Source organism: Melospiza georgiana, chromosome 7 (assembly GCF_028018845.1).
Source record: "Melospiza georgiana isolate bMelGeo1 chromosome 7, bMelGeo1.pri, whole genome shotgun sequence".
Classification (NCBI taxonomy): domain Eukaryota; kingdom Metazoa; phylum Chordata; class Aves; order Passeriformes; family Passerellidae; genus Melospiza; species Melospiza georgiana.
Window position 1 is genome coordinate 12,909,381 of NC_080436.1, and position 25,997 is coordinate 12,935,377.

Genomic DNA, 25,997 nt, shown 5'->3' on the forward strand with positions numbered 1-25,997 from the left:
GGTACTTCTTTAGTATAACAGAAGTTACACTAACAGGGAGAAAAGTATAACAAGTATAACAATAAAAGTATATTCTCCCTGTTTAGTATAACAGGGAGAGAAGTCTGGCATGACCCTGGAGCCTAGGGGTAGCCAAAGTACACTCTGAATTGTCTCCTGCTGTTCCTCCAGAAATTTGGCCCTAAACTGTAATTTATGTGGTAGGACTGCAGACTGATGCAAGAGCCTCTCTCCCTTGAGGCAAATGGCTTTTCTGAGGACAAAGGGGTGGCTCAACACAGCAGCAAAGCTAAACACACCTGAGCTTCATTAAATTTTGCTGCTTAAAATTTGGTATGTGCCATATGGCTTTAGGTTTGTCCTATTCAGGAGGATATATGTTAGCTGAGAATAAGTAAACATCATCAACCTCAGAATTTTTATTAACAAGTTCACAGAAAGAATAGAAATTACATTGATTTCAGTAATACAAAGATCAATCCCCTTCAAATACAAAAACTGCTAGGAATATGAACTCCTAGAAAACTCTGAATATTTTACAGGTCTTGAAATACTGAATTCCTCATCCTCTAGGATGGTTCCACATTATTTTAATTTAATGCTGCACATTAAAATACATTATAATACCCTCATCACCAGTGAGTATGGCTTCTTCAGCAACCTCAATGGTAATTAGCTGAAATACTGCACACTGTACATTTTCCCCCACCAAAAGCTCTCATCAAATCACTCTGGACCTTGGTTTTCACTGTTTGACTCTCTATCCAAGACTGAATCTATTTAGAGAGCAGTGCACCCAGGAGAAGAGCTAACAGCAGCCCCTGTGAGCACGTCAGGGCTGTGCTCAGGATGGCCAGTTACCACCCACACGTGATACAGGGCCAAGGGCAGAAGCAGAAGAACGCCACAAAGCCACAACACAGCACCAGCCATGTCCCTGACCCTCTGCAGAAAAATCTGTAATTAAAACCAGCTTCCCCAGTACTGCATAATGCAAAGGTCAATCCAAAGGGTATCAATTCCACCTGCACAAACCTCTTCACACAACTGCATAGGTATACAGCATCTTCTGAGCCATTCTGGTATTCCCACTGCTCTGGTAAATGAGTGACAAGTTAAAGGCAGTGTCTCTTCTCAAGTCTGTTTGATCTGTTTCTATTCCCTGTAAAAATAATGATTAAAAAAAAAGCTATCAATACACAAAAATAGTATAAAAAAGAAACAATGAGTAGCCATTACAATGGAATCAAATTCATAGCCAATAAAGGCTTTCAGCTGTATGGAAACAGAACATGTATTCCTTGTGCTCTCCCTTTTTAAGGAGTTTCCAAATCATGTTGTTAATCACCAAAGTTATAAAATTTCACACTCAAAACGTTAGCTCTAAGTTAAATAGCCAGCTTATAAACCAGCAAAGTACTACCTAATTTGTCTTTGCATGCTGAGCATTTGTTTCTCCAATCAGAACATGAATATTGCCTGCATCTTTTACAGGGTCACAGACTGCTGCTCTGAACTCCCAGGGCTGACTAACACCCTCAGCTCTCACTTTACCAACACTGCTCCTTTTCTAAGCACCCTTGCAATGTTTCTACCTACCCATTCCACAGACCAGACTTGTAGATGTACAACACATCAATTAGGATCCAATACAGATCAATTAGAATTAAACTGTGGCTCAGATGCAATTAGGCATTCCCAGTACTGGTCCATCTTGCTCCAGCATGCTGTTTTATAGCATGGGTGAGTATACAGAACTTCCAGTTACAATTCATTGCATGTAATCCATAGAAAGGTCAGCTACTTAAACAGGAAAAGTTGTTTAGCAATCCTTTCTGCTGTTGCCTCAGCCTATGAGTAAATCCTTCAAAATTCATACATCTTTGAACTTAACACATGCTTAAATACATTATCAGGTGACAATCAGATCTGGGCTTCCAATGACAAGGAATTAAAATAGAAATGGAAGGAGGCACAACTACAGAGATTTTATGTACCTATTTTATCTATGTCTAAGGAATTCTTCACATTCTCCTGACTTTATTCTCTGTCCATAACTTACAAAGTTACAGTACCTCTAAGGTGAGGGGAGGAAGCTCAAGTGCTCTCTGGTAATAGTGGATTGCCAGGTGCAGCAGTCCCAGCTGGTGCAGGCCACGGCCTAGGTTGTAGAAGGACTCCTGGCATGGCCCACGCAGGTCCAAGTAGCGGTGAAGGAAGGAGAATCCCTGTAAGAGAAATTGAGCACACAACTTTTTCCTCCCCTCCTGTGCATTTTATTTTGTTACCATTTTGGAGTGTGATGATTCTGTTGTAAACACAGGACCTTCTGGAGACCATGCTGGTAATCAGAGAAGGTACTTCCTTCAATTTGAGGAATTAGTTCAGACACAAGCAGCTAATGATCATAATTTAGGTCGCCAGTAGGTCACTGTGGTTGAATTACTAATTAACTACCATAGCAGCAAGAAATGATGTAAAATCACTGAGTATAGTAAGCAGGAAATGAGAAGAGAGAGAGAAGGGAACTGTATTGCCAGGGGGTAATATAAATAGGACATTGTTCAAGAATGTATAAAAAGAGAACAGGGCAGTTTCTGTAAAAAAGGCAGGCTGGTTACAGAAAAACGTGGATAAAAGTATTAAAATTAGGTCAAAAGTTTGCAAGTTCAAAACATCTTGAAGTTGGACATTGTCATAACTGGTTTTGTGTCACAACAGTTGGGCACCTGTAACTTTTGTCAAGATCAGTGCAAGCTACAGTCTTCCAGCACTTTCAGAAGTCACAAGAGCTCAGGATCCTCACCATATTGTGCTGACTGAGCTCAGAAGCTACAGGAATTAAAAGGGATTTCAAGTTAATGAAAATACTTGGTGTAAAGTAGAGGAAATTACTTCCAAGATTCTGTTTGGGACTACTCAGTCTGTGGTTTGTAACTGGATCTTGCAGATGGAAAGAAAAATGCAAATAATGAAGCTGAAAATTTGAAGGTAGCTAAACTGGAGCTCACAAGATCTTTACAAAGAGAGTGTGTAGAGGCACCTAAAAGGGGAAAAGAAAGACAGGGGAAAAAACCACTTTCCAAGCCTGTACAATTTGCCTCAAGAATGCAGTTTATGAGACATAGCTACGAAGGGGACGTGGCATAGATTCCACTCTACAGCAATGCAAGCCAAAATAAATTTGAAAGAAAACTCAGATTACAACCACCAAGATATTCTATATATTATATAATATTATATATATAATATATATATTATATAATATTTTCACAAATAGCTGGCAGCTGTTACCATCAAGGTAACAAGCTACCTTTACCATAAGGAGAGGAGATTCAGATGGTGTAACTATAGTTCAAAAGCACATTCATCTGTGCTCATGCTTTACCACTTGCCTCTTTAGAAATTACACCTTAACTATGAAAAATTATTTAAACAGAGTGTGTTGTAGCCATAACCATCTGCAAGATACAAAGGCAGGAAACACTGTGGGTAACAAGAACCTCACTGCCTCACCTGTACTAGAAGAGCATGCCTTTTCAGCACATATTTCTGAGAGGCCATGTGGATGAAAGTCAGGCCAATACAAAGACTGTACAAAGGCTCGTCTGGGTTTGCACGGAAGGCTTGTACATACTGACCTAAAAGCAAATAAATCAATAAAGACGTTGGTTGTGAAAAGCATTCCTTAAAAAGTTACAAACAAGAAAAAAAAATATTTCAAGTAGAAGTGTGAACTAAGGAAAGAAACGGTTTAATACATCTACATCAAAATACACAGGAAAAAACAGGGAAGGAAATTGTGTATTTTCAGGACCCACTGGATTCTGAAGGAAGAATGCAGACTGTGATGTAAAAACAGAAGCAGAAAACGATCAGACACAGAAGGCAAACATGGTCCTTGCTGGAATTTAAATGTGACATTTGGAGGACTTGACTGAAAGCAGCAGGTTTACTTTGAAGGCCTGCTTAAAGCATGCAACCAGCTGCATTTGCTGTTTAAATTGGGCTGGTTCTGTCATTATTATCATCATTAGCCTCCAATTATCTTTGCAAGTTAGTTATATTTGCAATGTGTGCTAAACTTGAAACGTGCCAGCTTAATTTTTATTAGCAAAACCCTTCAGCAGTGCTCTGATTTGTGTACAGAATAATCAAAGCACCAGACTAGCATTGTGAACCTATAATTTTCTGATGAAAAAAAAATCTTTCCCTTTACATAAACTTTCACTTGTTCTATTTGTTGATATTAGAACATGAAAGATATTACCAAGAGCATGCTTGAAACTGCCAGACACGAAGGCATTGTGCCCATTGAGGACACACAGCACGTGATTGTCAGGATTTTTCAGCATCAGGCGGAGACAAAAGCGATGGTGGCGGACATCCTGAGACTGCATAGTGACCTGATTGAAGATGTTCCACAGCTGGGGCTTATTGACATTTTCCATGACCATGATCCTACAGAATGAGACGTGTGCAAGAAATTAGTAAATGCTATGTCGTATATACTGTCTCTTCAATAAAATCTCAGCAGTTCAGGGAAGATAACAAAGAACAGAAACTCAAAGAGAAGGTCAGGCAAAGATGAGAGTGAAAAACAGAACCAATGGTTCTGGCCAAATCAACCAACCTATTGCATTGTGCATTTTTGGAATCTGAGGCTATTGGAAAGCTCCTTCAGTTTTAGTAACCTTCTCTCATTTAGCCAAGGCTGGAAAGCATCAGCCTGCCTACTTCAGCAGCATCATCAGCAGTGTGACTACAGCCTCAGTGCAGGCAATTACGGCACAGACTGCTCTGCCTTCCCAGCAGCCCACCTGATATAGTTGTAAGCTTTTCTGAAGTTCTTGTCCAGAATTGCAGCAGAGAGCCCAAAGTACTCCAGCTCCTTGCGCTTTTGTCTGTCCTCGTAGAAGGAGTAATACTCCAGAGAGGAATCCACAAGGAGCTCTGCCTCCTTGTAGCGGGAGAGGTCACACAAGGCATATATCGCCTTCAGGAGGAGGTTCCACCAGTCATCTTTTGTCAGAACGCTTGTGAGGACAGCAAAAATTGCTAAAAATATTGGAGCCAGAAAGTTGAGAAAAATTAGAAAAAGAAATATATTTTTTTCAAAATAGATGCATAAATCAAACTGATATTTTCAAAGACATTGTAGCACTAACAGCTAATAGGAAGTATTTACTTTTTCTCAGTTTAAGGGCAGTTGATAAAACACCAGCAAAAAAAACCCTCTTAAAGTGGGAACAAAGAGCAGGCAATACACCCAGTTCAAGCTGTAAACATACTACATGAATGCAATGAGTCCCTCTCCCTAATTTATCAAGCAGTGCTTAAGAGCACGTGGCCTGGCTCAACCAAGCCTGGGCCAGCTAAAAAACATCACACCGCTTTTACAGTGTATTTGTATTGCATTCTAGATTTGCGTGTACGATATTTCCCCTGAGGTGAATGTTGGCCCATAAGATCTCTAGAGGCCCTTTTCAATCTGAATTATTCTGTAATCTTACTATTTTTCTCTGAATGGGGACTGTTCCCTTAAGATATATTATCTTTAGTTTGGCTGCCTTCTTTGCTCTAGAAATAAAGCAATGTTAACATGGACTGCATGGATTTAGCATGCAAAATAGGAGCATTTTTATCATTTTTCAGAACTATGGAGTTCACCTTGTTGCTTTGTTTTTAAGAAACAATCTGTGATTTGTTACCTTTCGCATCGCAATTTGCTGTCTCTTGGTCATCATTGTCAGAAATTTTATCCCTTGACACCTTAATAAGATAGAGGTGTCTCTCTCCAGATTTGGAACTAGATATCAAACACACCTGAGCTCTGCTCATTGCTACCTAGAAACAAATTTAAGGGCAGCATTTCAGATTACAGTGTAACATCCTATGACAAAGGCAGCTTTATGGCCAATCCATCTAGCTCACCTTGCATCCCAAAACAGTCAGTGACACCACCATAGAGCAAGGTCTTCAGAGAGAATATTTCCAATAGGAATATCCTCTCTGCATTGCCTCGTGCTCCAGTGCAAACTGGGCTAAGCAAAAGCCATATACAAATTCTTTAAGCTACTTAAAAAGACTTCTTCTGGGATTGGAACATCCCCGGGTTTATTGAAATCAAGACTCTTTGCAGAGAAGCACAAGAACAATGCCTTTCTCTACCATTTTCAGAAGTGTGTGCATAGTCAGCTCTTCAACCAGTATAATACAATAGTTAAGGTATTGAGCAAATGGATAAAATGGAGGTCTAAATATTCCTTTAAGTCACTCCCTATTTATAAATAAACAAAAATTAATTAACACAAAACTGCTACCATTGTATTTACTGGCTAAACAAATTCTTATTTTGTCCTTTTATCACAAGAAAATAATAAAGAAAGAAATCAAAAAGAAAGTTGTTGAAATAGAAGCCAGTATCAACACCACAAAAAAGCTGTGTGCTCAGTGCTAAAAAGGCAAGAAGCAGCTTATAACTCAGTGGTTGTAAGCACACTGAGAACAGGGAGTTGAAGTCGCTGTATCAATAATTATACACACAAACAGTCCTCTGCTCTGAACACTACAGGCAGGAACACCAGTATTGCAGGCTACCTGCAAGATGACTACCTAACAAAATTATGAAACCACTCACATATAAAAGCCCACTAGCTTTCCTCCTGAGTTCATTTGTAGTCTGTCTTGACCAAAGTCACACATGCCCAATTTCACAGAATGCAGCAGGAGAGACTGGCTTACCTTCAGCAGCATGGCCAGCATTGTGAGCAAGGTGTCAATGTAACCATACATTTTGCCTTGGGAATACAACAGCGTGGAGCGATGCAGGAGAAGCTTTAATTCCTGGACAACAGTGAACACTGTTATTCAACCTCTTGCACAGAGAGAGTTTATAAAACAAACCAATAGGATTGGAAAAGTTTCCACAAAGCTGTAAGAATCTGCAGCAGCAGGTGAGCTCTCCCTAAACTGCTCTCAGGAGTTACTGTTCCAAATTCTCCCATTTCAGAGACATCTGGCATGACTCTTACCTATGGTGAGGGTCCTTCTGGAGAGGGGATTCAGAACCTCTGCTTACAATCAACAGAGGCCAAACTGTGTAGCTCACACACAGCAACTGCTGATGAACTTTATGCAGGGTCACAACTGGCTCTCAGTGGCCAAAAGCTTGAAAGTTTGTGCATTGCACAGAAGTTATCAGGTGGGACTGGGGAAATGCTGAGACAATGGTCAGGGACAAAGTCAGGAGGACGTGTTCCTGACACTGTAATGGATCAGTCACTGTGCTCTGCAAGCTCCCCATTGGGACATAAGTCTGAATCCCTGGTCCTATGCAGACATGTTGGACTAGTAGCACAGTTTGGCAGATTAATACATCCTAAATGGAAGCACAGAACATGTTACCCACCTGCTGTGCAGCATTAGCATCCTGAGCCAGAGTATCTGGGTCATACATTGGCTCCAGAGCCTCCAGAGCTTTCTCCGGCCGGCCCAGCTGCTGCTGAAGTGTTGAAAGTGAGATTCTTGCATCGAGATGCAATGGGGCAAGATCAACAACTTTGGCATAGCTCTCTGCAGCACGCTCCATGTGTCCCAAAGCCTTCAAGCACTCTAGAAATACCATAAGCAACACAAGACACTTAAGTGGCAGAAAAAGAAGATTTCGAAGTTTGCAAATAAATTAACATACCTTCTTAGTAAACTCACCCCAAAAATGTATTTTTAAATGATAATATTCAGATATATGCACTGATGATGTATCCACAGTTTCACTGATGATGTATCCACAGTTTCACAGGATGAAATGCAGAATAGATGCTGCTTCACTTACATGAACATAAAGTACTTTTAGCTGATGTAAATTTCAGTGTAAATGAAGAACAAAAAAAATGCTTGACAGAGTCATCATGATAAGCTTCATTCTGCAAATACCAATTCTCATTCAACCAGTCAATCTAAAATTGCTGTGATCTTGGATAAAGGTCCCTGGAAATGCTCAGCACTGCATTACCATCTCTCAGTCCCCCGTTCAGCAGTCCTGCCTCCTCTCACCTGCGTGCCGAAGCCACACAACAGCCAGGTTGTACCGCTCTGAGCAGACAAGGGAGCTCAGGAGAGGCAGGGCTGAGTTGTATTCTCCAACATCCAGAAAGGCCTCTGCAACATCCAAGTACAAGTCGCCCATTTCTTCTGGATTTTGTTCCACCAGAGTAGTCAAAAGAGGCTTTGAGAAAAAACACACAAACACTAAAGCACAAATAAATCAATTTCTTTAAGGCATGCTTGTTGGAAGCTTGCATTTTTATCCTATGTTTTTTGTTCATTTGCATTCTGAACTACACTTCTTTTAATTAAATGTTACTTTAGAAGTGAAAAATAAAAGATCTGAAATTCAGCACTTCTGAAGAAGCCCCATTTTTCTATTCTAGACATTTCACACATCCAGTGGGTTTAAGTGTCCATCAGTGAGGAGTCTCCTTTTTGAAAGAAATCTTTAGATTTAGTATGGTTTTAAAACATAGTGAAAACATGTTCCTTAGTGTTCACAGCTTTCAATATGGTCCTGGGCCTGTCACAGCACACAGGCTGTGACTTACTGTGCTTTAGTAATGTCACGTACACTGGTGTGATTTCTAAGGGCAAAGATTTTATTTCTGCTATTACAGGCCTGTGAAGTTTCTCTCCTGGAGTGGGAGAGAAGCAAAAAGAACCTCCACAGCTCCCTCAACCACCTCAAGTCTATGAACACAGGAACAATTACTTGCTTTTGTAATTTCTTAGAACATTACCCCCACCTTGTGAGTTGGTTTCCACTTACACTGAGTGGCTCCAGGATGTTCAGGTGAATCAAGCACACCATCAGCTTGACTGTGATGTCTATGGGAACACCCTCAGGTATGCAGCAGCTGACCTTCTCCACAGCTGGGACAAGAGAAAGAATTTCCTTCTCAACTCAGAGGCTTTAAGAAGCATTTCTCAAGCACCACATCCCCCCCAGGCCATGCTCAGGAACTGAGAAAATATTCTTATCAGCTCTAGCAAGTGTTTGTCTGTCCTTCTTTTCCTCCTCCTTTATCTTCTCCAAGAGTTGGAGCAACGTCTTCCTACTGCCTCTGAGACAAATAATTCCATGTGAGGTACCAAGTGCTGTCAGTCTGCATCAAGTCCAAGCAGGATTCCACAGCATGTGCTTAGATCCTTTGCCTACTTAAGAGGCACCTCCTCAATAAAGCTTTCCTTAGCAATCTTTATCAATAAAGATTCTCTTTAACAATTCTCCTTTAGTTTTTAAGGAATTGCCCTGTATCAAGGTGGTTCTCATTCTTGCTAAGTGAAGTCCTGTGTAGCAGGCACTGCCTGAACACATTGTTAAACAGAGTTAATACAGAACTTCACACAACTGGTAGGCTGAATGCAACCTGGTCAGTATGCAAACATGAGGCACAGCAGCTACCCATGACAATATCAGCAAATGAGGGGTCACACAATAAAATTCCATTATCACAGGTCCTTCACACACAGCCATGACATCTCCTTAACTCCTGGTTAAGTCCTCCTTCACTTCAGTGCTTGCACCAGACATTCAGTGCTAAAACCTGAGAAAACTGGGATTTCCAACCTAAGGTTTCCCTTTTACCTCCTACGTTCACATCCCTTTACTGCAAATCACAACATGCAGACTAATTTATCATTCTTTGAACACTGCAATACCCAGCACAAGGGTGACTATTCCCCTACTGATATATTTTTTAAAAATGACAACTGCCAGTCTGGATTAGAGGGAAGTTCTGAGAAAGGGAAAGAAGAAAAGTACAGAAAAATCCTTTTCTGGATGAAGCCCTGTTTCTGTGCTGTCAGAAATCTCTAGATGTTATATGATTGCAAGCTGGTTCTTAACCATATGATCAGTTCACAGACTTGTCTGAAATTAAAAAAAAAACAAATTAAAAAATTACTTACCTGGAGCACTGGATTCAGCAACTGGCTGACTTTGGCTGTCAGTCACTGCCTCCTGGTTTTCCTGAGTTTCTACTGCAGCATCTGTATCTTTTTAAAAAGATTATCAGATTAACCAGTAGTTACTTGCCTTTGAATCCATAAATGACTGGCAGCTTACTCTGAAAAGTGGACTCCTGCTTTGGGTTGGGGCTTTTTTGTGTTGTATTGCTTTGTTTTTTAAGGACAGCAGAGCAGGGAGCAGTTATAAAAGTTACAAAAGTTACAAAGCAACAGAGAGCGGAGCCCAGCTCTATTTTAGAAGCCTTCTCTCAACCAATGGCACACAGGAGGTAACTTGGAAACATTGTGTTCTAATTCCTAGACCCATTATAATTTTGTTTCTTACAAAATATCTGCTGAAAGTCTCCATCAAGAGACTTTATGAACATTGTTCATAAAACAAATGTATTTTTACCTGGCCAATCAGAGCAAAAAGTCACCAGAAATATCTTATACCTGTATTGTGCTTGGATCAGATTGCTGAGACAACCACTTTAATCACAAAACAGACTGTCTCCTTATGGAGTTAGTGTGCTGAGTCCATTCTACAGCCTAAATAAACATTTTCAGATTAAATTACTTTGATAAAGCAGGTTTCTCAAAGACAGCCCACTTCATTAAATTATGAGCTAGTACACCTAGATTTCAGTTAGGTGGTTAATAACAGATGTAGGATGTATAAAGAACATTACTCTTAGGTCAAAGGTTGACATTCTTGAGCATAGTTGCCACTAAGCTTATCTTTTTATCCTTTTTTTTTAGAAGTTATTTAGCTGGTAGAAATAGCTGGTCTGATGTAAACACTCAGAGGAATGTTTAGAACTTTAAAAGCCCTCCAGTTGCCTGGAGAGCAGTCCTTGTCTTCAGTGAGTCAGCAGGGTGATGGAGACACCTGAGTAACTTCTTACAGCAGGCTGAGGTCACACCATGTTACTCACTAAGAGCACCCACACATTTCAATAGAGAAAAGCCTGTCAACAGTGCAGCAAAATATACCCAGGAGTTGAAAAGGTAAAGGAAAGATGTCAAATCACATGAACAGCAGGGTCACAGGAACCACTTGACAGCTACTTACCCTTTTTCTCCTCAGCTGCACTTCTTTCTGGTGCTTTTTTTTCAAGTACAATTCCCGTAAAATCTGTAATAACCTGAAACAAAAAGTTTTTTGTTTCACAAACTATCCAAGTTTACAAAAGTAACTTGGATAATTTCAAAGATTTAAAGCATAAATGGAGCAACCAGCCTATGTGACAGTTTTAGACATCACAGAAGTTATCAGAGGTAAAGCTGCATTCATCTACCCAAGTAGAACCTTCAAAAAGAAACAGGAAAATGGCTCTGTGACTTCAGTTCTACTGTATTAATAAATCCAGTAGCTAAATGCTGTGTACATAAAATTGACTGACTGACATTTAAGGAGGGAAGAAGCACAAAAAAGGGTCAGAGGAATTGTTTGCAGGCTCATGATACTATGCTCTGACAGAGAGCTGAATAAAATCTAAAGAAAGGAAAAAAAAAACCCTAAGTAATTTAATATCAACAAATAAGAATGTTCACAAGAAGAAGTCCCAATTTACAGTGTCTTTTCAATCAATCTTGGAAAGTATGACAATGGCCAAATACCAACATCTTCCCTCTCAAAGCCAGACCAAATCAAGTGGGAAATACTCCTCAAAAGTGAGATTTAACTAATTTGGACCAGATAAGCAATATTCTGTAATTCCTGATGCCTTAGAGTTCAGATGTATTGTCTTTCTGGAATGTATGCTTAGTGCTTAACGGATAAATTATTAGTTGCAACACAAGTCTGCCAGATAAGTCACAACAATCTGCATCTGAACCATCAGAGCACTCAGTGTCATGATTTTAACCTTCCACTCAGAGAATAACCTCTGCTGGTATTACTCACAAAACCAGCCTGAAGGTCTTCTCTGGCTACTAAGATTATGGTCGCTATAGAGAAGGAGAGGAAGGATCCCAGAATTTTAAAACTCGAACAATGTACAAATCTATCAGCCTACAATTAATTCAATCCAACCATTAATTTAAATGCTAATTACTACAGAACTAATAGCAAGCAGTCTGTTTCTGATAAGCTCTATTTTTTACAGAAGCAGGACCCCATTTTAGCACTGCAGGAACATAAATGATGAACATAAACCATCCATTCTGGCAGGCAAAGAGTGCTAAAAATGCCACCCAGATGCCCTGAGCTGTCCGTACCGCCAGAGCTTTGTCGTACTGCTTGGAGGAGATGTAGAGCTCAGCTGCAATGTTCACATCCTCCATGGACACGAGGCTCTGGTGCTTGCTAAAGGCCTCTTCCACTATCTCAATAGCAGAGGTCACGTCATTGGCTTCATAGTAACTCCTGTAAAACACAGACATGAGATACCAGGTAATTCACATAACTGACAATGTTACTTTGAACTGAAGCAAAAGGATTTTCATATTTCTCTGATTTTTGCTTATTAGCGAAGATTTTCATCAGTGAAGATTTTCATTAGCAAGTGGATGTTATAAAAGACAGTGAGAAAGGGGGTGTTTTTCCTTTCCATACAACTGTTGAAAACTTTTACATATTTTGAATAATTAACAATTTTTTTCTCCCATATTTGTAAGGACATTACTGGAGTGTTCATCACACCCTCCCCCATTGGAGTCAGGCATCAATCATGTCCCACATTAACCTGTTTATGAAACCTTCACTAATAACAATGTTATAATACACATCCTTGTATTTTTTGGTTCATTACCCAAACACAAAGATCAAAAGACCTTAAACTGTTTTGAAACAGGCAGTAACAGTTGGTTGGCTGCCTACTCAGGTTAGAATGAGGACTTTAGCCACTAGGGTTCAGAACAGGATTTGTGATAGAGGGTGGAAGGTCATCGATTGCAGTTTTGATGTATGTAGCAATGGAGTGAGGAATAGGATTGAGGCAGCCAGGGCTACTACGGCTCCTAGTTTGTTTGGAATGGATCAGAGGATGGTGTAGGCAAACAGGAAGTATCATCTGGGTTTGATGTGTGGAGGAGTGACTAGTGGGTTAGCCGGTGTAAAGCTTTCTGGATCACCTAAGAGGCTGGGAGAGAACTGCTTCCACAAGGAATCAGTTCACAGGTAAAACACGACTGTGTGAGAGCTACACACTTTAAGCACGAGGCTCCCGTGGCAAAGCAAAGGGCAGTGTGTGCAAGCCCAGCTCACTTGGCCATGTCCCGGGCCAGCTGCATGAAGCGCTCCCCGTCGGAGGGAGCCAGCAGGTTCAGGATGCGCCGGTAGCCGTCCATGGCCATCTTCTGCTCGCCCAGCTGCTCGTACAGGCTGGACCTCTCCCACAGGTAGCGCACGTTGCTCGGGTCGTACTTCAGAGCTACAGGAGAGAGAGCAGCAGCACGGCACAGTTTAGGAAATGAAACAGTGGGTTTCACATTCATTTCCTTGATTTGTGTTAGTGGGCGTGCACAGGGTTTTTGCAAGGACATCCTATATTACAGATTCATTTATCATTCATCTTTCATCAATATCATTCATCGTTCATTCAAAGGAGAACATAACAAAATTATTGCCATTAGCACACAGCATTAATTTTAAATTATTAAAATGTTTGCTATACTACCTTTTGTGTAGCAGAACACAGCCTGCTTAATATTGTCCTGCTCCAGTGACATTTCTGCCAGTCTAACCCACTCCTCAGTATTGCTAGGATTTAAGTGAGCTGCAATCAGTCCAAACTGTAATGATTTCTCCATATCACCCTGGTCTTCATAGATCATGGCAAGAGTGGAAAATGGCTCATGAGCAAGAGGAGCTGTGAAAAGATAAAAAAGAATAAGATTTATTATCTAAAATCCACACTGGAAACTTGCCTTTCTCAAAAAACAGGTATCAGAATTATATGAAACATGTGGTATTCAAATTCAGGAAAACTTGCAGACAAGTTACTGATTCCTGTCTGTAAATTATTAAACAAGCTGACTGAATCTAACACCATTTATAGTATTATTCTATACTGCAAGGCATGCTGATGCTTATATCTTGTGTCTACAAAGACAGTAAAAGCAAACTGTGTAAAGCTAAGCCAAGGCCTGGGGCTCTGCAGAACTGGGGTGCTAGTTTCTTTTTATAAGCAAAAAAATAAAGGAAGTGCACCACATATTCTTAATTCTACTACTTATACCTGACTTTGCTCATACTGTTTCTTTTCATCTTCAGTGAAGCCACACTGAATCCTGCTCCTGCACATGGACACTTGACTCCATCCTTAAAGCCCAGAGGCTGTCCATTCTCCCATACCTTGTCTGATGATCTCCATGCACATCAGAATGGCCTCCTCACGCTCTCCTCGAGCAAATCTGATGTTGGCCTCTCCCATCAGACCCCTCAAGGCACGGGGAAGTTTGCTGCGAGGTCTTTTCTCCTAAATGGAAAAGGGATGCTGGTTCTGCCCAAATCCAGGAGACACCCAGTTGTGCTTAACACCACCTAACCCCAATTTATTTAAGTATTAGCAATAATAAATGACTGGCAAAAAAGACTTGCCAATGTTCATAGTTTTCTGATGCTGGGAAAACTGATTTCATTATTTCTGAAGGCTTTAAACAGTAAACAACAGTGCTTTTATAACAAAGAAAGCATAACAAACACCAGCATAAGCAGGATTATCCTACATGGAACAATTTTCAGGCAAGTTTCCCAGTAAGCAGCTAAAAGTCACACAAAGTGGCATTCATGGACCATGGTCAGAGGACACACAGAAGTTAATGAAAGTTTAAATACTTGCTTTCATCATTTTCTTGGTCTCTCGATTAAGAACCATCTCCAAAACAAAAACATCTCCAGCTGTAGGCTGCTCTGTAGTTTCTTCTTCCTCTTCTCCTCCTCCTCCTCCTCCTCCTCCTTCCTCTTCTTCTTCTTCTTCCTCCTCCTCCTCTTCATCCTCCTCCTCTTCATTTTCCCCAAGCATGGATGCAAAGACCCGATGGACAGATTTACTGACCCCATCTGCTGTTTCTCCTTGTTGAGAAAGAAGTAAAATAGGTTTTTGATATAATGAAGAGAACATGCTGCTTCCCTGGACAAGTGCAGAGAAAAGAGCAGCCCACTTGAAGCAGCTATTCTGTAAGAGTGCTGCCTGCAGAAATGCACAAAAACTATGGACAGCCTCTTTGGTTTTAAAGCTCTGCACTATTCACCACCAATGCCTGGCATGGCCCAGCCTGTAACATCTTTTGGATATCTGAAATGAAAGCAGGGAAGAACACACAGAATGAAGCCCACAGTTTAATCAACATTCTTCTCAATCCAGAAGAATATTAAGCAACTTTCAAGCACTGGGCTGGCTGGCTGCAATCAGCTTTTCAGCTGAAGAGGCTATAAGTGAGCAGACAATTCTACTACACAACAATCCAGCAACCAATTTTTCAAAGCAATTGAAAACAAGATGTTGTAACCATTCCATCCATGACAACAAGTACTTTTTAACATGTGTAACTACAAAATCCAGATTATTTGCATTTCTCTGGAAAAAAACCAGAATTCTTTAAAATAAGTAAGAAAACTATGCTAAGTACTCTGAGTAAATATGTTTAAGGCACATATGTTTTTTTAAATTCACATTTTTTATTTATAGCTTCTCATTATAAACTGAATCCAGGGTTATAACTGACCACAGATCTATATACAAAATTCAAAATATGTAGGGTTCAAAAGTTTGAGCTGGGGGATTGGACACATGATTAAAAATAACCACAATATCAAGTTGGGACTGAAAAATAAATCTATCATGCACTGCCTATATAGGAAAGGGATTTGGGGACCACACCTGGGTTTATGTTTTTTTTTTTTTTTTTTACTTGGATATGTTTGGTTATTTTTATTCTGACTTGGATATAAAGCATCTAAACATAAGACTTATCTTCCCCTGTCCCCATCTGAAAAATCCCATAATTACTAATTTACTTTCCCTTTTATTTCAGTCCCTTCAGAGACCAGAAGGGGAAAAATGGAGCCAGGTTTCTATGGAGTCAGTTATCAAAGAGCAAATACTTCCAGTGCCTTTTTAAATAGGAATGATTATGTTAGAAACACCAACCATCAGTTTCATCCTGACTTTGGGATTTCCCAGATGCTTTTCTGGATGAAGATGGAGCCTCTACATCTTCTTCATTTTCCTCAGCAGATGCATTTTCACCATCCTATACACACCAAAAATACAAATTATTACCTCTATAGAATTACACATTTTTTATTTCCCCATATATTTACAGTCACCATTTGGCTTTCCAGCCTTTGCACTGCCAGTGAAAGAGGTGGGATAAGCACTGCATTTTTAAGTGAATAAAACCCAGCATTCCTTGCTTTCAGGACATTTATATTTGTATCAATGTGGGAGACTCAGATGGTGACTGTTCACACTACATCAGACTGAAGAGACCAGTCCATTGATTATTGGGCCCTACAGTGAGGTGGGATGACATGGTATTAGAAAAAAAAAGTTCTGTGTGACAAATCCTTCCAGGAGCCAGTCAATATCACAACAGCAGTCATGAATCCGGTAAGAATGCTGCCCCAGGGTAACACTGATCCTTCCATGACAGCTGAGTTCTGCTCAATCTGCTCTCTGAAGGCCACGAAATGCAGAAATTCAGTAGCACGTTGACACAAATATAGCAGAGTTAAAAAGAACTGCAACACTCCGACAAATCACGCTTGTTTTCTTTTAATCACACCGCCTACGTAGCGTCGGACACAACGTGTTTCCCTGTATTTACTGCTGCCAAGAATTCAAACGAGGAGCCGCACTGGCTCTCCCTCAGATGCTGCTGGGGGAGCTGGATCAGCATAATCTGGATGAGTTCATACCCGAACCAGCTCCTTGCCCCGACCCGAAGCACCGATTTCCCGCGGGCCGGGCGGTGCTGCCGGGCCGGTGCCTCTGCCCAGAGCGGCGGGAGGGCAGAGCTGCGTCCGGCGGCCCCCACGGCGGCCTTCTGCTGACCGGGACACCGACACTCGCAACTCGGAGCCGCAGGAGCAGCGAGCGGGAGCCCTGCACACACACAGCACGGGCCGTGCCCTGCAGGTGCCGACACCGACACTCGCAACTCGGAGCCGCAGGAGCAGCGAGCGGGAGCCCTGCACACACAGCACGGGCCGGGGCTTGCCAGGTGTTGTCATGATGGGGCGGCCCGGGCCGTGGGGCGGCCAGGCGGGGCAGACTCACCTTCTCGCGGCTCTTGCGCTCCTCGCGGCGCTGCTCGAACTCCTCGAAGGAGATCTTCCCCTCCAGGTACTCGATCAGCTCCGGGCTGAAGCCCGACATGGCTCCGCCACGGCCCGGGGGAGCCCTGTGAGGGAGGCACCGCGTCCGTGCCGCTATGGCGCCCGCCGCTACAGCGCCCGTCCGCGGGAGTTCCGTGCGGCTGAGGGGCCTGAGGGCAGGGCGGGGGCGGAGGGCGGGCACCGAGCGCTGGGCCCGGGGCTCGGCGGCCTCTGCTGCCTCGGGCACCTCGGCCTGAGGGGCTTTAACTCCGTGCTCAGGGTGAGGGGGCAGTTCTGAGCACGGCAGGGTCGGAAAAGGGCGTGCGGGGCCGGGTGAGGCACAAGCAGCCTGAGGGCCACCAAGGACGGGGCTGTACCCACAGGGGATCTGTCACAGAACACCTTGGGACATGTGCTAATAAACTGCAGGGGAAGGTTTATTTCCCAGCTTTGAACAAAGACACTCGGCAGTGGTTAAATGCACTCCCCGTTTATTCACACTTAAGCACAATTCTGCTCACAGACTGCCGTAGCACACATTTGTCAACAGACAGAATAACGCTCATTGCAGCAGGACACCAGATTCCATTGGCAGAAATGGGGACAGTGAAGAAACTTTGGAATTGTCAGGTAACAGTTAAAAAGTCAAAGCAGTAAAATTTTGCTGTGAAGGTTTCCACTTGGCATGGACTTCTGAAGTTCATGCCTAAAAAGACAAAAAATACAAATACGTGAGACTAATACAAAAATATCCATATGCAACCAAGGTGTGATCCAAACCAAGACAAAAAAAACACTGGCTAAGCCTCTGTTCCCACAAAACAGTTCTGAACACTGAAAAGAACTACTACAATCATCCTGAATTATGCAGGACAAAATCCCCCCCTTTTTTTTTTTAAATGCACAAAATGCACCTTCTTTGGTGCCTCTGTTTTTCATAAATCGGCAAAAAGAGAATTTAGCATTAAAATTTGAGCGCAGTCTTTATTATGGTTCATGATAATAAGAATAAAGCTTTGATTTTGATTATAAACAGACAAGGTGTTAAGCAGGCCAAGAACAGGACAGAGCTGGAAATCCTAAGCTGAATATTGATTACAAATTAAGAACTTCAAGATACTGAGTAAATCACCTAAATGCTTTGATTTAAATATTACTGAAATTCTCAGCAATTTGTAAACCAGAAGAAAACAATGTTCATTGTGAATGCAAAGGAGAATGTATGCTTTTAGTGCAAGAACTTATGCTAAATTAATTTTCCTAATATAGATGTATCACACGAAACCATTAATCTCAATTTGTAATCTTACTCTTTTCATAAAACCTGCATCCCCTATTATCTGTAAATTTTAAGAATTCTCCTCCATATGAAGGAGGGGAGAAAAAAGAGAAAACAAAAAAATCAGGGTCTATAGAGGTCTGCACAAGGACCCTGTGTTATTTTATCTAAGTAGCAATGATCTCATAAATCTCTGCCTCAAGAATTGTAAACCCCACTTCAGGCAAGGGTCAAGGTACTACATTTTAAATTCCTTCTGAGAAAGAAGTTGCTTTTATATTTCAGTCAGAATCTTGGTTATACATAACATCAGAGGACAAGGCACCCTCTTTTACCTTCATCAGCAGAATCTTTCAGCCTTTGAAATAGTCCTGAAAGGATTTTTTCTTTTCTTCATAATCTGCAAATGCAGAAGCAATAGGATCTGAGTAGAGCCTTGATCCTTCATTGTTCACAGTGAAAGTGGCTGGGAACTTCCTGAGATCCAGACCCCTGCCCGAGAAGTAAGCCTGGAGTGTTCTGAAAAACTGAGCAGATTGTGGACGTGAGAATAAACAGAGCATGGCCCATGGAGATTAATTATTTCTCCTGACACAGATTGGATGGAATGTTTATTCCTCTGTGGGATGAAATCCTCAGTTCTGATCATAACCTGATACATGTAGGCAACCTAATTGACACATGCCCACTCCATCCATGGCTTGTGCATCTTGTGAGAAGTCAGAAGAGCAGCAACTGTGTCCTGCTCATTTATGCTCCCCACTGACCCACGGGGGCTGAGAGATAACTGCACCCTTGGAAAACAGGCACAGCCAAGCCCCTGCTGACAGCAAACAGGACACCTCTGGAAACATTTCAGTAGGAGTCAGCAACAATGGGCAATTGATTTGAACTGTTCCCCAGCAATCACTTCCAAGGAGAAATTAAAGCTTCTTAAAACACTGAGGAAATATTACAGGAAACCGATTCTTTTCCTTCACAAACTCTTTTTAAGATTGTGCAAATGTTCTCTGAGTGGTATTTTCATAGCTGTCTGATGCAAACTTATTTGTACTTCCATGAGATGAAACAACATGCAATCAGAGCACACATCTGAAAGAAACACAGTAATCATTCCTCTTCTGTTTCACAAAACAAGTGGCTGTATAATCAAAATAATTTTTTAAAAATGAAAGCTGCTGGATGGAGATATAAGCACATTTTGAGCACGACTGTGCTCTGAGAATGTCTCTTCAGTTAAGGGGTACATCTTGACTGAGAAATGGTTATTGACCATACAAAGTGCACAGCTCCTAACATTACATCTAATGGCCCCCTCTTGCCTTTAAATTTAGACAATAAGGAGTCTCTTCATGGAAAACAAAAAAACACACAGAACTTCAGCTCTCTTTCTTGAAACATTTCCTTACCAGGTCTCTGTTTCTGGGGTTATCAAGAGGCTTCCATTTGTCTTCTGGTTGGAAAGGAGCCCCCTTTGCCAGTCCTCTCACAGCCAATACTACACACAGACCCAGGAGCAGCCCTTTCCACATGCTGGAGATGAACAGACTGCCTGTAAGAAGGGCAAACACACGTACTCCTTACATCCTACAGAGCTGTCACTGGCAACACACAAAGCATGGGAATCCAAGCACAGTCTGCCCACTGCAGATTACACCCATGTGCTAGCAACTCTTTGTTTTCATAGTACTAAGGTCCTCGGGAGAACAAATTGTTCTAAACAAGTGTTTCCCATACCAAAGCTATTTCTAGACACTGGACTCTCTTCTGAGGGACCAGCAGAACACTCAACACAAAAACAGTACATTTGTAAGTTTACATTAATTACATAAAGCCATTTTCAGTGGCTAATACAGCACCAGAGCTCTGTATGCTCCAAGGAGAATGCAAAAATGTGACTCAGGATCCAGAGAGCTCAGTCTAATAAAACTGCATTACATTTTACTACATATAATAACAAGTGCAATGGTATTTAATACAGCCTGGTCTAACATACTAGAGATCCATTTCACAACTTGACTCAGGGGGAGAAAAGGAATTCTCCCTCTCACATTGTTTAAAATAGAGCTTACCAGGGAATTTGGCTTTGGCTTGCCCCTTCTTGGTTGGTCTCCTTGTAATCTGTGAACAACCTGATCTCTGCACTTATATTTCTAGTAGACTGTAGGTGGGTGTCAATGACGTTAGCAGGAGCTCAAAAATACAGTAATGATTCCATTTCCAACCATGACATGAAGACCTTTGAGAATTTCATCCTTGGTACTCTTCAGACCTGTTGCTATTGAACAGTGCAGCACAAATTCCTCCCAAGCTGTATTGCAGAAATTGGTAGTAGGCATGCAGGAAGTTTAAAACAACTCCCAGGAGAAATGGCACAGCTTTATCAAAATATTATTTTTAGTTAAAAGTAATTAGCTGTCTCTCTAGAATGGTGACTAATGGTTTTCAAGTAAATGAGATATGGATCACTCTCTTGATGCTGGAAAAAGAGAGGGAAAAGTAAGGTCTGCTTCAATATCCAAAATCATAACATTTTAATGGAAGCATTGCTTTCCTACCCTGATTTTATCAGCAGTTAATATCCTCCTGTCACACTAGAAACTAAGACAAAGGCTGCAAGGGGGACTCTGCTAATTTACCTTGGCCTTAGTGCACAGCATTCTTCATATCAAAGCTGCTCACATTTTTTATTTCACTGCACTCTTCTCTCCGCTATGTAGATGATACATGATTTAGCATCACATATATCCCTAAATAGACATGTTAAAATTAAAAAAAATTTGACCATCACCTTACTCCAGAGTGTAGATGTTTGTGTCTGACTGGAAGCTTTATATTTTTCTTTGGTTTAAATTTTGAAAGCAAAATAAAAACCTGCCACCACCCTTCCAGGAGGGTGAAGTTTTGGACACCCAAACATCATTAGCACCACAGTAAATAAAATCCTAGCAGTGTTATTTTCAAGCTGATCCCAAGCACCAAGTCTTCATTCCCAAAGATGACAAAGAAACCCAGATGTCCCCAGGATATGCACTGGCCAAGGGGAGGACACTTGATAACTCCACAGTTAGCACTTGTTTCTGTTCTACTCCCTTCTGCTAATTCAGCAGCTTATTTTTGTGACTACAGTAATATGTAAAAATTCAAGACAACTTATCCAGCTTGTTTATTATTCTGCATATTTGAAGTTTTAAAAAAATCATATACACAAAAAAGAGAATCCATTAAGCCACATCAATTATGTTTCATTACACTCAGCTTCCAGATAGTGGACTCATCAAGAACAGAGCAGTAGCACCAGAAAAAACACAAAAAAAGGCAGATCCCAGCATAAAGGAACTGTCTTTGTTGATATTCTAGGTAGATGCTTATTTCAGCTAGAAGTAGAAATATGCTTCTGTAGAGAAAATGTCAGGAAGGGGAAAAGGCAAGATTTACAGTTTGGTTTTAGATTTTAGTTCCTTATCTTTGGAAAGAGGAGGGGGGGAAAAAAGCCAGAAGAGCTGGCAGTTTTCTTCTACCTCTTTTCTCCCCCTCAATTAATTTATTCCATTGATTCCTTTACAAAGAACTGGGGATATGCAGTGTACTCAGTTAATAAAACATACTGAAGTCATCTGCAAATATGAAACAGGCTTTGTTACTGAAGGAACTCAGGCAATGTGGGTGACTGATGAAGCATGCAGATATGCAAGAGATTCAATTAGCATATATTTGCTGTGAGCTGTCTGAAAAAAAATCTATACACACTTGTATTGTGGCTTCCTGAGCTAAAGCTCTGAGAAACTGTAGGAGCTAAAAAGTCTGTTTAGACCTATAGCTCATTTTAATGTGTGGGTTGGTCTTTTTTTAGTAATTTCAATTCTTTCCTTCAGGGAAAGTCAAATATAAGCAGAGCACATTCATATTAAAATACTATTAGTATACTTACACTGACTGAATTAAATTGCAACCTCATTTTTGAGGACAGTAGCTGAGTTTAACAAATGCTGTCAAAGCCAGATGTCAGCGGGCTGCCTTTTTAATGCACCCAAATTTAAGCACCCAAATTTAAGCACCAGGTTTTCTTGATAAACATCTTCAATAAATCAAACATTTTCAAAGTGTCTATACTAATTATATAACATTTCTGGCACAGGAAGTAATGTTCATGTATGTTTAATTAAATTGCTGTGAAGATGAAAATGCTGATAGCATTGGTTGCTCAGTTCCACACAGTATATTTTAAATTTGTACAATTCACCTCTGAAATGTACAAGTTTAAAATATACTAGTTTAGCTGAGAACAAGTTTTATACATATGATGCTCTAGATGAACTGTATTATTCAGCAAACACTTTGAACTTTATTGCATTTCCCAGCCATGAATCCTGAGGTGTTGGGGTTAAGACACTGAGCCAAGCTTCACCCTGTCTATCCAACTATCTTTATTGCACTGTACTTGAGGTGTGAAAGAAGCACTGTTAAAGCACTGCTCCAACCACAAGGCTTTTTGTTTACTACTTTTATTTTCTGCTTAGAATCCCAAGGATTACAAGTCAGAAGGAAAAGCACCAAACTGCTCCACACGAGTACCTGAGGCAGGACTAAAGGCAGACACTGCTCACAACACTCATCAGCGTGGCTGTACAACAGCATACAGGTAACACACAGCAGCACTGGCACTTCTTGGGATTTACAACCATTTGTACCAATGCAAGCACGTTGGAATACCATACAAAAATATACAGAAGTGTTTCTTTAGCAGGGCATTTGCTATACAATATACTTGAAGTCATGCACACGTAGGTAAAAAAAAGACAAAAACCAAATTGAAGTACACACTGCAGCCAGGAAAACCACCAAACAAAACAGGAACTTCCCAGAGCAGCTCCCAATCAAGTTGCCCTCAACAAAAAAGTATCTAAATGCAGTTTTTAAAGATTATGAGATTCCATCTTTCAGCAATTACACCATCATCTGAAAATACCTCTTCTCCAAGGTTTTCTCAGCATCTCACAAGACAGGGACTTTGCTGAAGTTTATGATACATGACATGATCTGTAAGAACTTAGTTATAAACATTTTTATAAGCACAGTAATTTGCTATAGCATTCTTCAAACATTTATAGATAAGACCCTGTCAACATCTCTAAAAACCTGTAAATATTAAGAGTGAGTTCATGTACAACATCAGATTTGTGGTAGCTACATAACAACTGAACACAGAGGAAGAGTTAAAAACTTCTAAGACAGATTGCTTTGAGAAGGGATAAGTTTTTCCCCAAAATCACACATTTTCTCCAAAGTTTTAAGTCCTTTTACAACCAACAAATCCTTCCCTCCCCACTAATCACCCAAACCAGGTATTTTGGCCAACATGCTTCTGACTTTGTGCTTGAAAAAACAATTGAAAGGTCAGTGGGGAATGAAGTTACACAGTTTCTCTTGAGTCACATCATACATAAAGGCCTTAAAGGTAGTTCTACCTTCTCAAGGGTTTCAATACTAGAATATTCCAGTGGCTAGGAAATCACCAATGGCCAGGAGTGCTGAAACATCACCACAAAATAAGAAGTCAGGTGACTGGAATGAGTTCAAGCAGCAGGGAAGACACAAAGATGGTGTGTCCCATGCTCAGCAGCAGCACTGTGGCACCCAGACTGAAGCAGGAGCTCAGTGAAAGGAAATGTTTTCTAACTTTGCTGTGTGAATAGCTCTGTGAGCAGCTGGCAGGCAGTTGTTTGTGTGCATGTCTAAACAACCCCAGTACTACAATAACCTCTGAGATGGCATCACTTTCCAAGGTTCAGTGCTATATGGGAGGGGGGGAAATCACAATTTGTTCAAAACACACACAGAATCCTCTAGAGACAAATAAGAAAAGCCAGCAGTGGCTTTTCCTGAGCTCTTTGTATTAAAAAATACACGTAAGAAATCCTTCTACTATATTAAAACAAGATTTTAAGATCTTAAGTACTTCTAGTTTTCTTTAATGAGTTAGGATAAAAAAAGTGTCATTTTTTTTCTCCAAAAAAGGGAATCTACATCTGAACTTTCAGGGATTTATATGTGAATATTTTCCATAAAAAGTAAAATTTAGTATTCAAAACTTCTGGAGCCTTAACACAAACAATCAACCCTGCCCCTGTCTAGTTTTCTTCCCACAATGGTGAGGATTTTGCTATTTAATGCTTAAATACAGTATTTTGCTTAAACTAAAATTGATTTTTTTTTAATTGAGGACCAAATATCAAAATGTTTTAAAATAATTTGACACACAGACTTCAAAGCTGAGACAGATATCTGCAACTAGTTTTCCTTCCTTAGTTTTCTTCTGGTCACAACAGAAAGGCTTGAAAAATTCAGGTCAGCTAAAGCTTTCTGATTTTTGGTTGGTGTGATTCCAAACAAAAAATATGCTGCACTTGTCATAAATCTTCATTTCTCTAAGAGTAAAATGGGGTCAAAATAATTTTTTAAAGCATTTTCCCCAAATCAAGTTTCAGTATGATCCACACAAATATTTTTGGTCAACTCCAAAAATCAAACAAAAGGCTATGGAAGTCCACAGGCTACAGTCAGAGTGTAATCATTTACTGGTTTAAGGCACAGTATATATATATATTCTCTCTCTAGAAAGCTACAAGTTTAAAGTCACAGTGAGGAATTTCACATTTCAGTTTTGGTCTGGCACTCTAATCATGTGTCCTGTCTACCACCTGTAGACTTCTGTAAAGCATTCCAGGTGCTGCAGCCTCAAATCCTGTTTCCAAACCCAGACTGAAGTGGGTGGAAAATACTGAAACCTGAATTGGTCCTAAAACAGTGCACTTAGCCTTTTGCAAAAATAAACATCAGCACACTTGCACATTTGATACTTAGATATACCCTGGAATTATTGAAGTTGGAGGGGGGAAAACAGTCTTGGTTGATATTTTAACAAACAGGAGGAGTCTGCAGGACACAGCTGCTGCACTTCTGCCAGGTCAGTCCCAGTTCCACTGCTCTGGGAGCTCCTGCTGGGCACTACAGGCCAGGGACACTGCAAACCAGAGAGAGCTGCATGGGGATGGAGGACCCACAGTGCTGTGCCACAAATAACAAATATTATCACGTTCACACTTCTGGTTTTTAGAGACAAACTCAGCTCTGACACCACACATTCCCACAGAATCAGAGCACAAGCTGCCAATAACTGTAGAGAGACAATGCTGACAGGATTCTTTATGACAGCATGAATAGCAAAATCTGTCTGCATTTAAAAATGCAGAAAGAAACCTTACATCTTAAGCAAATAAATTCAAAATATCACAGTTCAGGTTTTCAGCCTACAAGGCAATAAGCACATATTTGAGGCAGTTATGTGCTTAGACACATGAAAAATTGAGGGCTGAGTAGGTTTGCTTAAGTAAGAGCTATGGAATTTTCTCTCTAAATGCTTAAAATTCATTTTTAAAAGCAGCAGTG

General features: G+C 40.7%; 2 protein-coding genes across 4 annotated transcripts; both read right to left on the minus strand.

Annotated features, from left to right (window-relative positions):
* Nucleotides 1–404: 404 nt before the first annotated feature.
* Nucleotides 405–17,356, minus strand: GTF3C3 (general transcription factor IIIC subunit 3). Of its 2 annotated transcripts, none has more exons than XM_058028413.1 (19): nucleotides 17,232–17,356; nucleotides 16,101–16,203; nucleotides 14,790–15,022; nucleotides 14,303–14,426; nucleotides 13,626–13,817; nucleotides 13,214–13,379; nucleotides 12,226–12,373; nucleotides 11,078–11,150; nucleotides 9,964–10,044; nucleotides 8,822–8,925; nucleotides 8,056–8,227; nucleotides 7,412–7,614; nucleotides 6,745–6,846; nucleotides 5,712–5,847; nucleotides 4,821–5,058; nucleotides 4,271–4,461; nucleotides 3,517–3,641; nucleotides 2,076–2,228; nucleotides 405–1,162 (listed from the first exon to the last, which is right to left on the minus strand). In XM_058028413.1, exons 1-19 carry the CDS (start codon nucleotides 17,328–17,330, stop codon nucleotides 1,040–1,042), a joined length of 2,766 nt encoding a protein of 921 aa, XP_057884396.1. In that variant the 5' UTR covers nucleotides 17,331–17,356; the 3' UTR covers nucleotides 405–1,039. The 2 variants fall into 2 exon arrangements, with proteins under 2 accessions (XP_057884396.1, XP_057884395.1); XM_058028412.1 differs by having other exon boundaries at nucleotides 9,964–10,050.
* Nucleotides 17,357–17,743: 387 nt separating this feature from the next.
* Nucleotides 17,744–22,565, minus strand: C7H2orf66 (chromosome 7 C2orf66 homolog). Of its 2 annotated transcripts, XM_058028098.1 has the most exons (4): nucleotides 20,621–22,565; nucleotides 19,958–20,100; nucleotides 18,884–19,075; nucleotides 17,744–17,975 (listed from the first exon to the last, which is right to left on the minus strand). In XM_058028098.1, the coding sequence occupies exons 2-3, from the start codon at nucleotides 20,078–20,080 to the stop codon at nucleotides 18,902–18,904; spliced, it is 297 nt and encodes a 98-aa protein (XP_057884081.1). In that variant the 5' UTR covers nucleotides 20,081–20,100; nucleotides 20,621–22,565; the 3' UTR covers nucleotides 17,744–17,975; nucleotides 18,884–18,901. The 2 variants fall into 2 exon arrangements, with proteins under 2 accessions (XP_057884081.1, XP_057884080.1); XM_058028097.1 differs by having other exon boundaries at nucleotides 19,958–22,565.
* Between the last annotated feature and the right edge of the window lie 3,432 nt (nucleotides 22,566–25,997).

Bases quoted from the DNA above. Each gene is read 5' to 3' on its own strand.
- GTF3C3 (XM_058028412.1), bottom strand. From the start codon at position 17,330: ATGTCGGGCTTCAGCCCGGAGCTGATCGAGTACCTGGAGGGGAAGATC. The intron at 12,374-13,213 runs GTGAGCTGGGCT...TGTGTTTTACAG, and splicing joins CTGGCCCGGGACATGGCCAA to GAGTTACTATGAAGCCAATG. The intron at 5,848-6,744 runs GTAAGCCAGTCT...ATTTGTTTCTAG, and splicing joins TGCTGGCCATGCTGCTGAAG to GTAGCAATGAGCAGAGCTCA.
- C7H2orf66 (XM_058028098.1), bottom strand. From the start codon at position 20,080: ATGTGGAAAGGGCTGCTCCTGGGTCTGTGTGTAGTATTGGCTGTGAGA. The intron at 19,076-19,957 runs GTAAGGAAATGT...CAATCTGCTCAG, and splicing joins ACCCCAGAAACAGAGACCTG to TTTTTCAGAACACTCCAGGC.